At 43.4% G+C, this 15,451-nt stretch overlaps 1 protein-coding gene and 2 long non-coding RNA genes across 4 annotated transcripts; 1 reads left to right on the plus strand and 2 right to left on the minus strand.

Annotated features, from left to right (window-relative positions):
• The first annotated feature begins 61 nt into the window (after window positions 1-61).
• LOC141729424 (uncharacterized) lies at window positions 62-11,761 on the plus strand. The gene is made up of 3 exons (XR_012580916.1): window positions 62-107; window positions 6,260-6,369; window positions 6,900-11,761. It is a non-coding gene; the product is annotated as an uncharacterized LOC141729424 (long non-coding RNA).
• Window positions 223-7,585, minus strand: LOC113459854 (uncharacterized). Of its 2 annotated transcripts, none has more exons than XR_012580917.1 (3): window positions 6,246-7,585; window positions 3,042-3,196; window positions 223-558 (listed from the first exon to the last, which is right to left on the minus strand). It is a non-coding gene; the product is annotated as an uncharacterized LOC113459854 (long non-coding RNA). The 2 variants fall into 2 exon arrangements; XR_012580918.1 differs by lacking the exon at window positions 6,246-7,585 and adding an exon at window positions 5,629-5,953 and having other exon boundaries at window positions 3,042-3,200.
• On the minus strand, window positions 9,250-13,303 carry FADD (Fas associated via death domain). The gene is made up of 2 exons (XM_005491662.4): window positions 12,827-13,303; window positions 9,250-11,911 (listed from the first exon to the last, which is right to left on the minus strand). The coding sequence occupies exons 1-2, from the start codon at window positions 13,185-13,187 to the stop codon at window positions 11,625-11,627; spliced, it is 648 nt and encodes a 215-aa protein (XP_005491719.2). The 5' UTR covers window positions 13,188-13,303; the 3' UTR covers window positions 9,250-11,624.
• Between the last annotated feature and the right edge of the window lie 2,148 nt (window positions 13,304-15,451).

Here is a 15,451-nt window from a genome sequence, read left to right on the forward strand (position 1 = left end):
TCCTCTCCTCTCCTCTCCTCTCCTCTCCTCTCCTCTCCTCTCCTCTCCTCTCCATTAGGTTTCACTTCAATATTGAGGCTTCAGCTTTTGGAATGTTTTGAGACCTGGTAAGAGAAAAAGATAAAAAGATTGCATTATTTTAATAATATATTTAATAAACTTTATAAATAGTCCAACTACAAAAAAGATTTGCACATGAAGTAACATTTCTGTTCCTGTAAATCAGTGTTTGAAGGGAAAAAAAAGGAATTTTTTTTCTGCTTTGTCTGCTATGCAAAGGCTCCTGCTGTTTTAAGTGGCTTTGGAGTAGGCACTAAGCAAAGTGGATCACAATTTCTATGTACTCAGTGTCCTCTACTATTAGTAGAGTAATAAAGTAGATAAAAGCATTTGAAAAATAAAGAGACCTCAAATAGTACTTAAGCCTATTTTTAATCCTTACCTGACTAGATTTCAAGTGATAACATACCTTTCATTACATGCACATTGCCTGCATGAAATTGTTTGCAGCAATCACCACCTTCATTATTCAGATGCACACTGAATTGAAGCATTAACCTGTGTGTGAAGATAATGATGTTGGGAAGGTGTTAGTCCCAAATCATGTGTTTGTGACAAGGCTGAAGGACTTTTGTGCAACTAGCGTCAGCTTACAGGCAAAAGAAAATGTAAATAACACTTTCAGTGAATCACCAGTTTATCCATGAGTTAAAATGTTTATTTTCACCATTTTAGAACTCCCCACTATCTTCACAGTATTTACTAGGAATATTAATTTGCTAAAATGAATTGTCTGAGATGGTGACTAAAAACCAAGCTGGCCTCAGAATGAAGTCATAAAGCAAACTACAACAGATAAAGATTACAAAAACTGTGGACATTTGCAATGGCAACAGTGTGTTTGGCAAAAAACCATCTCCAGTTTCAAGGTGAGCCCAAGGCTCAGATGAAATTGTTTGCCAATAGATATGGTGTATTAAAGGGCTGCCAGAGTTCAGTTCCCAATATTATTTCTTGTTCTGACTAGTAGCAATTGTGCCTAGACAACCAGGTCACTTCAGACTAAATCTCACCTTTGGCATTTGGAGAAAAAGGTTACTAGGTCAGGATCTGACACAGAAAATGAGCATAGGTAAAAGCCAGCTAATGGTAACCACTCAGCTCAGACCACCTACCAGCAGCCTGAAGCAGCAAAGTGACATTTAAAAGCAATCAGAGTCAGAAGAAAACCTTCAGGGAAAACAGACAATACTTCAGAAAAAGCAGCTCTACATTTGCCAGTGGGAAAAAACCCCAGACCTTTGGGAGCAGTGCTCAAGTCGATTTGAAACAAATATCAAGAAAAAATAATGGAAATAGAGAAAATGGGGCTTCTTTTTAAGTAAATTCCTTACCCACTTGCTTCTATATTGGTCTGTCCTTACCCAGTATCATCCCTGTGCTGTGAGTGGTCTCATCCTTACTTTGGAAGAAAGCACCATAACTTTGAGCAAATTCCCTGCAAATCCATGAACCCAGAGCACACAGCACATGGACTGGGTGAGACATGCTGTGGAGAGGAGATCCTCGTGGAGAAGGCAGGATCTCTCTAATGCCAGCAGGAGCTGCCTTTGCACAGCCTTCCTCATGTGGGTTATCCCTACTGCTGGACTCACAGTGCCCTAAAGTAAGGGAGCTTTAGGATTTCTGTCTGAAATGTTAATTTTAGTTCTGCCATGATATCCTAGTTTTGAGATTATTGGTTTACAGATGCTTAAGTCCTTACAGAAGCATCTGTTATTTTAATAATGAATAAAAGCACAGTGAAGCCTTGCATCCCTTCTTGGCTGGCAGAGTGTCTGTTACTAATCTGGCCCAATTTAGCTTCCCTCTGCACAGAAACACCCTCTGTAAAACTTCTGGCCAGCTCATACTGCCTCCTCCAGCTGGAGTCAGGCTTTGTGTGTGCAGCTTGTGCTGCTCAGCCCATCCCCATGGGTCACTCCGAGTTCAGGCTCCTACAGGAATGCCTTTATCTGCACCTGAGGCTTCATCCCGTGTGTCCTCAGCTGCCATTGAGGTCTCCACGTGTTTTTGACTCAGCTCCCAACAAAAGGTTTGTCCCTGCCTTGTGTGAGATAACACCCAGTCACTCTAGTGTTCCTTTTCCCTTTTTCTGTTTGCCTGAATGCCTTGTTCCTTTGCACAGAGGTATTTACACAGCTTTTGTCAAATTGCAATTAATTAAGGCTGGCTGTTACTAAATAAAAACTCATTTACTATCTAGCTGCTGCAGGTAAGGTGACATGATGTGTAACTTGGAAAAAAACCAAAAGACAAGAGAAAAAGCTATGAAAGGTTGTCCTCTCCCTGCTCTTGGTTAGGAATCATCATTTCTAGGAAGGTGGACAACAGCTGAACAAACCTTGTCATTGTCTTACACTAATCCTTAAACAAAGTGAGAATAACGTGTAAGATATAAAATAACATGTGAAAGATATAAAAGGGAATAACTCATAATAGCAGAAACCTGCAGCCCTGATATTATTCATCTGTGCCATAGCAAGCAGGATAACTGATTTATTTTGAAGTTAAATTCCCTGTTCTCCTGAACACAGTTCATATTAAAGACCCTTTGACCACAGCATCTGTTTGCATTGTAATCCACATCTAAAAGAGTCAACAGAGATATTGACTCAGGAGCTGGTTCTAGCTCAGGTCTGCGAGTTAAGCTCCCTCAACACACCTCAGCTTTTGCACTAAGAGCTACAAGAACACTCTTCACCTTTTCCTTTTGTGTTACAATCAATCATCCAGCACTCCAAACAAAGGTCATGTCCTCCCCCAAATGCAAACAACACCTTCCCTTTGTCTCCCAAACAACTTTAAATAACAATGCCTAAAACTTCCAGGAATCATTAGCATTTCTTTATGCACAAATGGGAAGTATTAAGTCTAGCCAAGGTGAGATTAATCTGGCCGTTTCAGTCTGGGGAAGTGCTGCCCTCACCACAAAAGCCATCGAGGAACTTGGCACTAACTTGCTTTTTGTACTTTGTTACCTGTGAAGCCGCAGACTGAAGCGGCAGGGACTCAGCTGCCTGGCGCTGGAATCATGTAGGGCATTGGAAAAGCACAAGCAGAACTGCTTTTACTTTGGCCACGTAAAATTTCTCAATTTTTTTCTGTTAGATAATTTCCTCAGTGTCTGCAGCTGCTGCCTGCAAAAGCAGAAGGAACAGGGAGGAGAACAGAAGGTTAATTTCAGTATCATGGGTTTTGTATTGACCCAAAACACCAGACTGAAGGAAAATGCTGAAAATCACAGAAACTGCTCTAGTGTACACCAGGATTTAAGCCAATTCTTGCATTTAAACCTGTAAGAATAAAACAAAATCACTCCTGCTCTGGCTGATGCTGGACATCAGCAGATGGCTCTGAATTTGTACTTTTTATTAATGAGCTGGCCCAGAAACACCACCTTTGTTTCTACCAGAATTTGGCTGCTCTCGGAGATTGCCATAGGGGTATATTTCCTTACAGATGCAGTACAGAGCATATAAGGGACAGACAGAAGTTGGAGAAGGAGTATTGAGAAATAGCCCTGTCAAGAAAATCTTGTTTTCCAGATTATATCAAATAACTTTACTGCCAGATTATATCAAATAACTTTACTGAGGGGTGTGTGTGTATGCATAAGGAAACACACACTGTACACACACAGATATGTGGATACACACACACACAGGCACATCAGGATTTGGGAGACACCTAATTTTCATGTCCAATACTTTCTTTCTCTCCTGTAATTAAATGTGCAGTTTCCTTTCACTAAAATAACATGGCACCAGCTTGATTTTAATATATAAGCTATATAACAGTGAGGTTCCTTGCATGAATATTCAGCATTTAGCTGCCACATGCCCGTGGATATTCAGCAAATAAAGGAATATGAAGGCATAAGTGATATAACAAATAATTTTGCAGTACCAGATTTTTGCTGTAAACAGAATAATCAAATTTTATACCGGCCAAAACAGTGGTAATTTAAATTTTTATCTGTCCAATCCAGTAATGCTTTGGTGGATTGGGTTGTTTTCTCCTGTCAAGGTCAGAATGTTTAGCAGCAGCAATGGGGATGGTTCCTGGCTCCCAATTGCCAATGCTCATGGAGATAGCATGTCTCAATTACAGCCAAAATGCTGCAGAAAAGCCTCTGTATCCAGACACCAGCCAGGTCATAGCAAGGTTTCTGAGTGCACAAAGGAAGGGTTTTTCAGCTCCTGGGGTTCACTTTGCTTGCATGATTTAGAAGCTTTTTTTGTCTGCCTTCAATAATGCCACCTTTGTAGTACCAAAACACACGACTGAGAGAAGCTGGCAGCTCCCTGTGGCCTGCAGCTCCCCCATTCCTTCTCTTTGCATGGGGGAAAAACCCCAATAACCAAGCCAGGAGGCTGCCACTGCTGCTGTGGCATCTGACATGCTGATGTTGCAGAGCCAGGATACTCCCTGAGCTGCTTACAGGTACCATGGCAGGTACCATCTGGGCCCATTTTTCCCCACATGAGGATGTCATACTTTACTTGAATGCATGAAAAACCACTGGAACAGGCTGGCTGAATAACCAGGGGTGATTCAAGAACTGTCAGAGTCCTCTTCAAACCACCAAGGGTTTGTCCTCCCTCAGCCCTGAGTGTTGGAATTATTCAGCTTTTAATGATGAGCTGGGGGATGAGTTTGTGGGAAGGAGATAAGGGATGAAAGTAACCTTTTAAAGGAGAAAATGGGACAAGCCTATGGGGCACTCCAGGTACCCTTTAAATAAAAGAAACTGGGATCTGATTTCTCTATAATTCCTTCTCTAATTCCTCTGAATTAGCCTGTGGGAACTTCTCAGCCCTCACAAAACACACTGAGCTCCCCACAAGCCAGACCTGAGGAACAGACATCAGACTTGCTGCTGAGGCCCCTTCTGGCATGAGACCTACCTCAAGCCTACTTGAATCACCCATTAGTAAAGAAACCACCCTCAAAAAAAGTCAGTTCAACATAAATTCCATCCAAACTAACAGTAATAAACCATAAACCAGTGGAAATACTAACCTAGGAAATAGACAAGCATAGTGTGTAAAGCAAACTCTGGATTTTCAAAGGTGTTGGTTGACATTAAATTTGGTTAAGTAGCTGTGTGATGGCATCTTCTCTGAGACTGTTGGTCTAGACACCTCTGTAAACCTTAATTCACAGGAGTCAAACCTGCCTTTGGCTTTCAAGCTGAAAAATGATCTGGTCCTTTCACACCACTCAGCATCTTATCCAGTGGAAGTGATTAGGGAAGAATCAGGAATTTCTAGAGCTGAGGATTTCCATCTCTGATGAGGATTCCCACATCCATTCCCACTTTAAGGCAAATTAGGTGGAAGGAGGAGGCATTCCTAGGGAGAAAATCATGATCAGGGTACCTCATGCCATGTTCCAGCTGCTTTTAGTTACCTCAGAGGCTGGAGGGAGCACAGGCATCAGTTCCATATCCTGGGGAGCTCAGGGATTATTTGGAACCTTGGCTAAGCACCTTTATTCCCCAGGATACTTATTTACTGGATGTAAGGTGGGGAAAAAGGGTCCCCTCCACAGAATTACTCTTACCATCAAAGGCCAGGGTGTGGGGCTGCCTCTTGCTCAGCTCTGATGTGAAAATAAAGGGTTTAAATTCTTCCTCAGCCACGGAGTCATGTGAGAAAAGGTTCAGTCAGTCAGGGCTGGAGACCTTTAACAATGACATTTCAGGAATTAAGGGGAAAAAATACGGCATGAGGTGAAATGCCTCATAAACAGAGTCCTCTAAAAGACAGTTCAACTTTTAATAGCCCTGAAAATTCACAGGCCAGATGTGGAATTTGACATTCTGATTTAAAGATTTAGACATAAGTTTTTTCACGTGAAGTTGGTTTTTTTTCCCATTTTTTATAAAAATTAGAACATGGTTTACAGAAAATTGGATTAGCAGGTTCCACAGTGAATAACTTAATTTGGTGCCATGTAACAGAGCTACATGCAGCCGTTAGCTAGAAATGTGCACTTTGCTGACTTTAGCTCTAATTAGTTTTAATTCATCTGCATATATATTAGCTGCTTCATGCACAAACATGCAGTGACACACACAAGCTGCAGCTTTACCATTCCAGCTGGAGACAGACATGGAAGCACCTGGTGCTGAGGATAAAATGAATAAAATAAAATAAAATTTAGCCCTGCTCTCTCACATGCCTTGCTCCAGGGAGAAGTGGAACTGAGGGAATTCGCCAAGAGGTTTCATTTCCATTCCTGCCCTCGCATTTTGGATTCCTGACGTGGTCAGAGCGGGGAGTGCAGCAAACGCCACAGCTGGTGAGAGCTCCCAGCGCTGAGGGCTGGCCGGGAGCGGGGCTGCAGCCACACGGCCCGCGGACTGCCGTGCCCTCGGATTGCCATGGCAACCCCGGCTTTGGGGGGAATTCAGGCTATCCCGGCTTTCCCACGTTAGGGATTTCACAGCCAAGAAGCTGTGAATAAATTCTGCTTACGCTGAGCAGAACATAAATTAAACAATGTGGGATGTGAGGCACAGACCTGCCAGTGCTGCGCCCTTTTAATTCACATTTTCTCGGCAATTTCTGTTCAAAACTTGGCAATTTGCCTGGGAGTGACAGAAAGCACCTCTCAGGAGATGACTGGGAGGGAAAACAAAAGATAAGATTTAGCTCAGTTTTTCACATACAGACATTAATGGCAAGAACGGTTTTACAGTTTCATTTTCATGTCAAACCTTTCCCACACTTTATATGCTCACTGTCAATAAAATCTAGTGCCAGGTTTGCATACAAAAATCACCAACTTTTGTAAAGAAATTTAAACTTTGTACTTCCCTTTTGCCACAGATGATGTCCACGCTTGGAGAACAGCTGCTACAACCCTTTTAGAAGTTACACCTGCTGAGAACTGTTCAGATTAAATTCTGAAAATCATTTTTTTAAAGTCAATACTCCTGCTGCAATCAATAGGATTAGCAGAATTAAGAAATAGAGAAGAAATAATTTCAAAAATTGTGAGGATTTTTAATGGCATGATTGCTTTCTGTAGAAGTTCTCCAAAGCCAGGCTCACTCACAGAAAATCCCAGTTGGGTGTTTTTTACATCTGCCATGACAATGGTCCAGTTTTATATCTGTGTAACTTCACACAGCACCAGCGCCTGCTCTCAAGGCTTGAACATTATATAGTAAATAAAAAATACCAGTCTGACAGCTTTTTGAAGCACTCAGCAGAGATAGAAAGTTGACATTAAGCTGCTTTCCGTGGCACTTATTACATTGTACTGGAGATGCTTCAAGAGCTCGCTTAGAGTTGTTATTTTTTATCAGTAGAGAACACACACAAAGTCCTGCACTCCCCTGCAGGAGCTGGTCACTGGGAGAGCTGCTCTGTGACCTGCACCAACACAGCACCAGAAACCCAGGGAAAGGAGAGCTCAGCCACCATCCAGCAGGAACAAGCACACAGAGCCCCTAGAAAAGGCTTTCAGCTCCCAAAACCCATCAAGTCAGAGAAATCACTGAATCCAAACCCAACCAGGATGGCCAGCTTCAGGGATTTCCATGGTGTCTATTACATCACGCTGCACAAGAACAAGCCTGTTGTTTTCACTTCAGCCTGCTTTAAGAGAATGTGTAATGCTCTCAGGAATGAGGCAGGAGCAGGAACGGGTCTGTGGACGGGACTTTTTAATGATTAGGAGAAGATTCCCACGAGAGAGCTGCATGACTCTGCCTTTCCCAGCAGCTGAGTAAAGCCCTGCTTCCTTCTCCCCTGAACCTACAATTGCAACACACCCTGCTCCTGTGAAGCAATCCCCAGCTGTGACAGTTTTTATTGAAACACAGATTCTCCAAAAGTTCCTGAACCTCTCCTCCCAACTCCTTCCCCTACCCTCAGCTCACCCCCACGATTCCCATTTCTATGGTTGAAGCAGTGAGCTAATTTCTTTCAAGTGTTTTTAACCAAAACCCTGGCAGAGAAAAGCAATAAATCAAAGAGGAAGGACGACTTAGAAAAATATTTGTGCTAGAACACATTTTAAGGATACAGGTGATTCATGCAGAAGAAGAAGGGCATAAGGCATGATTAGAAATAAATTTGAATTGAAAAATACTCAGACAAAAAGCCTGAATTAAGAACATGCTGAGCACCAGAGAGAGAGCTTGGAGACACAGTCTGTTATTAAGCTTTCTGCATTAAACAATTAAATGAAGCTATTAGATTTCAGAATGGAGACAATTATTTTAGGAATGAAACAAAGGCTGGAGGAAATGCAGCTGCCCGAGTGTGGAGAATGGAGAAAAGGAAACCAAAGCATTGTATTTGAAATGCTCACAACAACCAATTTGTGTAAGAGGATTTTTAATTAATAGCATAGAAAACGTCTTTTAACTCAGTAATGAAAATAATGCAATTTTAAAAAGGAAACCACCTCAATGTGTGATATCTTATAATTGATATCTTCAAAAATCACAAGCAAGTGCTGAAAGGGACTGAGGAGTGACATGGAAAAACAATTCTCCGAGATGAGAATTCTCATGAGATGGCACTTTTAACTCTCCACATGTTTTGATGTGCTGTTTTCTCAAGGCTGTGAGGAAAGATTACTCTCAGGAGACCAAGAGGAAAAAGGTTTGAGTAATTCCTCACAGGCAGATAGTCTTGCAGAGCATCCTAAAGGATTTGATAAAATGGGCAATTAAGTTATTTGTCTTACTCACTCCCAGCTTTAAGTGCAGGCTGACACTCCACAGAGCACCCGAGCCTCTGTCAGCTCCTTCTGAGCACGTCCTCTAAAAGCCTGGCCAACCTTAGACTAAACCAGAAGCCAGGCTTTTAATTAATTATAAACCAAATATAAGATCTTTAGCAGAGCACGGCAAGCAGAGGAGAAGAGAAGGAAGCCTGCCCAGGGGCAGCCTCTGCCCAGGCACACTGGCACTCGAGTCTGGGCTCCCTGGGCTGCCAGGGAATCCTTTTTTCCTTACACCTCCCCGAGTGACAGCATTGCTGCTGGCAAACTGCAGCCTGAGTAGCACTTCTGAGAAGCTCGATGACAAAACACTTTGCTTTTTGTCTTTAATGTCCCAATAAGGGCACAGGTAACACAATGCCTGTTTAGCACCACTCCTTGCTTTCAGAGTGTCCTTAACATCCACTTTCTCCCAGTCAGAGATCTTACTGCAGACAACAATCCCATCAAACAAGAAAAAAAACCCGTTCCTTTTATTTTGGTTTTTTAAAGAATTATTTTTAATGAAATGTACACAGAATTATACAATATAAAATCTTAATTCAAGTTATAAAAAATATGCGTATGAGTTCAAGGTGTTCAATTTGAAAATAAGATTGTCAACTGGATCAGACAACACTCCCTTGCAAATTGCACCCTTTATCCCTACCCCCAATAAAAAAGGACATAATCAACATTTGAATATCTCATAAAAACGATTTTAATTGGCCCTGAAATATGGCACAGATGGGTGCAGTCTAGGTCATTTCCTTCAGACACAGTAAAAGGATGTACAAAACCCTTAGAGAAACAAGGTTTTTACCTCCTGAAGCAGAATATTTCTTGTGAGGGCTAGGCTGATGAGTGCCTGGCTACAACAAACAGGTTATTCCAACTGATTCCTAAAATATCCTGGCTGTATGCAGTAGGCAGTATACTCTTCCTATTTCACATAAATCTCCTCGGTGAAGCAGAAAACTCATTAAAAGTGGATAAGAAAAGCACTTCAGCAGACTTGGAGCTGTTTGAGCACTCACCTAACATCCTGCTCACTTGCACTCCTCTGCTCCCAGGGATTGCTCAGAGGCAGAAAGGAAACGCTGCTGGAGCAATCCTTTTCTTTATATACTGCAGAATGGATACACCTGATGTCTGTGAAACAAAAATCTCCAGAACACCTGAGCTTATCACCCAGCTGCACCTCAGCACCTCCTCCTGGGGAGCCAGGAATTGGCAATTATACAAGTAAAGGGAATAAGAACTCACCCAAAAGGCAGACAGGTGGCAATTCCTTTGCTTGGATACAACCAGTGATACTAAATATACCAAATTGGAAAGATACTGAGAATCAGCACACAATGGTTTGGGCAGGGGGGGACCTAAAAGATCATCCAGTTCCAACCAATGACTCTTTCCACCAGAACAGGTTGCTCCAAATCCCATCCAGCCTGGCCTTGGGCACCTCCAGGAATGTGGAAAAGAATCATGGAAGGGGAAAAACCCCTGACTGAAATGATTTTTCTGTCATGTGAACTTACAATGCCTTACAGTTTCCACTAACTACAATAAAGCATTCAAGCCTAACGATTTGAGCAAAAGGCACCATGTGCAATGAAAACTTGAAAATTATCAGTGTTACAACATTTCTGCAGCACCATGTGCAATGAAAACTTGAAAATTATCAGTGTTACAACATTTCTGCAGAGCAGTGACAGGTCATGTGCTGACACCCAGCCTTCACAGCAATGGCACCACATAAAAACAGCTTGGAAAGAGCTGAAATCCCACAGGTGCAGCAACAATAAAACTTCTTCCAGTATCTGGCCAGGCACTTGGGAGGTGTTTGCAGAAATACAGGATCCTACAGCTGTTCAAGCAGTAATGGTAGCATGGGATTCTCCCCTCTGAAGTCTCCACAGCCCTGCACGTCCTCCACTGTGCAATTGTGCAGTTTCTCCAGCTGTAGGTCAGGTGTGAAGGCCACTGGCTGAAGGTTGTTCCAGATGAAAGCTGAGAGCTGCATCTGACAGAGGCTGGTGCATCCTGTTCCCCTGAGAGTGGCTCACACCTTCCAGCACACAGGAGCAGCCTCTGTGACAGAGGCCACGGAAGGAAGCCCAGCAAGGAGCCCCAAAGCATCCCCAGCTTTGCAAAGAGGCTGCTGTGAACATCTTCTCTTGGACAGTTTCAGGAGAACTTCAGGATGCTGAAGGCACTTGGTGCAGACATTTGACTTCCATTTCAAATCCAGGCACGTTTTTCTCAAGAAAGCCACCACAATATTTGGTGTCCCTCTTGCACTGCACTCTGAGGTTGCAGTTGTCTTAATATACTTTCATGGAGAGCAAATATATCTGACAAATTTCCTAAGATATTATTTTTTGCTACTCCAAAAGAAAAGCCAGCACCCAGCTGAAAGCTTTACTCTTTCTCCCTTTCACACTGTATTTATAATAGGCCATTATAAAAAAAAAAATCCAACATCTCCATGAAATTTTAAATTCCAGTTGTTTCAGAAGTGTCCCATGGATGTATTTCCAGTGGAGATGCATCTGAAAAGTGTCTGCAGCAAAGCAAATCTTTTCAGGTGAGTGGCAGAACAAAAGCCTGAGAATTTCTATATAATGAGATTTCAGATCTTGTGAAAGTTAAAATATCTTGAAATAAGCATCCAACTACAAAGTGCTCTATGAAAGGAATCTGTTTCCATGTCTGTTTCACCTGAGCACAAATTAACTTATTAAGGCACATAAATAAGTGGCAGCCAGTGATAATTAATTTGGTGCAGAAGAGAAGAAGGCACTCTGACTTTTTTCATTCATAGTTTTACACTGTTTTCATTGGGTTCCACTGCTCACCTCTGAGAGCCTCTCTTCAACCAGGTCTGCCACCAATCTCAGGTTGCAGCCCTGGAGGGCTCTTATTAAGTCAGCCACCTTTGCATCCTTCCCCTTCCACTTCTGCCACTCCCGAAGCGCCTGAAAAACCATTTCCTGCAGGTCGTATCGATAGGCCGCCTCCACCTTGTCCAGCTTCACGTCTGGCAGCCTGAGTTCTCGCATCAGCTTCTTCCAGTCCCTCCCAACATTCTCATGAATGACACCAAAAGCTACCCTCAGGAGACCTGAAACAGCAGAAGCACGTCAAGTCAGCCATGCATTTACTAAGAAACTCCAGGAAACGTTGAGAAGTTGTTGGTTCTATTTCAGCAAAACGCCACTACTCCTATTGCACTGCACATACAGAGAGTTCTACAGAAGCCACTGGATAGACTTGGAATCCCAAAAGATAAAAGTAAGATAAAAAAGAGGGGGGGAAGTTCCACCCCGAAAGACATTTGTGTACACATTTACTGGGGTTGCTGGGGAGCAATATATGCAGGTGTGAAAAATGCGTATTTTATGACTGGCTTTTTGCAAATATTAAAATGAATATTATATGTGTTGTGTTAGAAAGTAATGCTGTATTAATTTTCTTAGTAGTGTGTTAAATATAGTTTTAGGTTATAACATAATGTTAAAATAGAAACTGTGTTATGTAGGATATTTTTTTTTAAAGAAAGGACTCACAGCGAGATAGCAGCCACAGGACACCTGAATCTTTCAGAGAAATAGAATTTATTGCCCCATTATCAGAAGAAACAAACTTTTTCCTGCCTCGAAGGTGCTGTTAGGATTCAGAGGAAGAAGCTGATGATGACCAGAGGGAATCCTGTGTTTGAGTGGAATTTATGCATCATGTATGAAGTGTATGAATACGCAACGGGCTATTGCTTTTAAGGGTTAAACCTTTGTTAACGTGGGTCCTTTTTGGGGCTCGTGCTGCCCAGAAAAAGGTACCCGGACATCCATAACTCTTTGTCTCTATTGTCTCGTATTGTCCTAATTCAAATTGTCCAAATTATTATTACTTTAATTGTATTACTATTTTTAGAACCATTTTATTACTATTAAACTTTTAAAAACAAGTGATTGGCGTTTTTCACACGGGGATATAACTATATTAAAAAAAACCCCTCCGTATAAAATAATCCACCTACGTTTTTCATGCTCATCTGGCTGATCCTCAGGGGCCTGAAGTTCCCCCTGTTCGAACTGCTCCACCAGTGCCAGTAGGTCGACCCTGTTGATTTTCCTCAGCAGCTGTTTCAGGAACTCCAGATTGTCGGGCGCGATGTGCCCCCGCTCCCTCAGGATGCTGAAGAGATCCAGGCCGATTCGCACCGTCTCACTCTTGCCCTTCGGAACTTTGTCGCCGCAGAGGAACTTCAGCTCCTTCACCTCCGCGGCCGACAGCTCCGAGGAAACGGAGAACAGCAGGCTCTGGAAAGGATCCAGGACGCCGCGGCCCGCGGGGGGGACTTCGGCGTCCTGTCCCAGCCCTCTAAAGAGGAAATCCATTGCTGTTTGCGCGGGATGACCTCCCGGGAACACGGAGAGACACCGCAGGGACGGGACGGAACGGGACCGACCCGACCGCTCCCGAGCGGCGGCCGGAACTCACGTGACCCTCGCCTTTCCCGCCCCAAGATGGCGGCCGCGCCGCCGCCCGTGAGGGGTGGTGTGTGCTCTGTCGCCGCCGCCGCCGCCGCCACAGCTGGGGTTGGGGACTCTCTGCCCCGAACCCCTCCCGAGGCGAACCGGCTTCTTTGGTGCTGCTGAATGCAGAGCGTGTGTTGGAGCCGAGCTTAGTGCGGCCGGTGTCGTGCTTCAGGAGAAGCCCCGGTGCCTCAGCGCCTCAGCCGTGGCCAGGTCACAAAATCACAGAACCCGAGTCACAGAGTCACAGAACCACTGAATCAGAGAATCACTGAATCACAGTATGAAAAATGCGCGTATTTGATGCTTGGCTTTTTGCGAATATTAAAATGAATATTATATATGTTGTGTTAGAAAGTAATGCTGTATTAATTCTCTTAAGTAGTGTGTTAAATATAGTTTTAGGTTATAAAAAAATGTTAAAATAGAAACGGTGCTATGTAGGATACTTTTTTTTTTTTTTAAAAGAAAGGACTCGCAGTGAGATAGCAGCCGCAGGACACCTGCCTCTTTCAGAGAAAAAGAATTTATTGCCCTCTTATCAGAAGAAACTTTTTCCAGGAACGGTGACTCCACCTCTCTGGGCAGGCTGTTCTAATGTCTGATCACCCTTTCTGCAAAAGAATTCTGCCTAATATCCAACCTAAAGCTCTCCTGGTGCAGCTTAGACTGTGTCTTCTTGTCCTGCCACTTGTTCCCTGGAAGCAGAGCCTGACCTTCCCTGGCTGCCTTCTCCTGTCAGGGAATTGTGCAGAGCCAGAAGGTTCCCCCAAGCCTCCTTTTCTCCAGGCCGAGCCCCTTTCCCAGCTCCCTCAGCCTCTTCTGGTACTCCAGACTCTTGCCCAGCTCCATTCCCTTCTCTGGACGTGCTCCAGCCCCTCAATGACCTTCCTGAATCCAGGAACCCACACCTGTAGATTTCCTGGTTAATATTGAATAATTGGACTTCTTGTGAACACCTACCCCCATAAGACTTAATCTCTGTGTTGTTTTGTTTTTTTTTGATTTTTTTTTTTTTTTTTTAAAGGTGGAAAGAAAAGCAGCACAAGGATGAAAGGTTCAGCCTGGGCATGAGGAAGCTCAGGGGGTACCTTCTGGCTCACTGAGATGAGCATGGAGACAGGAGGGACTTGGTCTCTTTTCCCGAGGAAAAGGGGCTGGACAAGAAGAAAATCACCAGAGGAGGTTTAGGTGGGGTATTAGGAGACATTTCTTCACTGAAAGGTTGGACAGGCATTGGAACAAGCTGCCATGGGGAAGTGGTGGAGTCACCATCCTGGGAGAGATTAAAAAGATGTACAGATGTAGTGATTTGAGACATGGTAGAGGACTTGGCAGTGATGGCTTAATGGCTGGACTCAATAATCTTAGAGTTCTTTTCCAACCGTAATTGTTCCATGGTTCTATGGTTCTATAAATGGTTTTCTCCACCAAGAGCAAGAAAGGCCCCAGCAGAGCCCTGCCCCCAAAGAGATGCCATTCCCATGGCTTCCCTGCCTGACAGCTGCCCAGGAATTCCTTTCTGCCCTCCCTGTGTGCCCCTGCTGCCCCCAGAGACCCCCAGCCTTTCCCTGGAAGCACAGGACATGCAGCCTGGCCTTTGTTCCTCACCAAGATTAATTGTGACGCAAAGCACCTCCTGACCTTTAAAAGGCAAGAAATAGGGCAAATGTTAAGGCCCTGTATTTTAGAGGTGACTCTTACACAAGGTGAAAGGTTGTGAACTTTTCTTAAATGGAAAAGATCAAGTTCACTCCATTGTTTTGTAGGTGTCTTTTGGCTTTTCTTCTCAGCACATGTAGATAGTTCAGAAATTTTTCTTGTTCCTTCTGTGAGCACTGGCATGTTGATTCCCCAAGTTACCCCATTCCTAAGTTGTATCCAGCACACTTAATTTATTATTCTTACAGCACACTCACAGACCTATGTTCTCTCATTATAGAAAGGTTTCTGACTGATAAATGGATTTAAACACTATCATCTTCCTCATCTCAGTCTCCACTCTCACATGCCAACGTGAAGACCAACCCCCAAAAATATTTCTAAAACTCCCACAGGCACAAGCCCTCCTTAGATAAACCCACTAGATATTTTTGTTTATTCCCTAAATACTGCAGACTGGAGGT

This window comes from Zonotrichia albicollis, chromosome 6 (genome assembly GCF_047830755.1).
Source record: "Zonotrichia albicollis isolate bZonAlb1 chromosome 6, bZonAlb1.hap1, whole genome shotgun sequence".
In the NCBI taxonomy this organism is placed as follows: domain Eukaryota; kingdom Metazoa; phylum Chordata; class Aves; order Passeriformes; family Passerellidae; genus Zonotrichia; species Zonotrichia albicollis.

What these genes read in the sequence shown, in the direction of transcription:
- FADD (XM_005491662.4), bottom strand. Translation starts at nt 13,187, where the DNA reads ATGGATTTCCTCTTTAGAGGGCTGGGACAGGACGCCGAAGTCCCCCCC. An exon ending in GCCAGATGAGCATGAAAAAC is followed by an intron (nt 11,912 to 12,826) that starts GTAGGTGGATTA and finishes CTGCTGTTTCAG; the next exon opens with GTCTCCTGAGGGTAGCTTTT.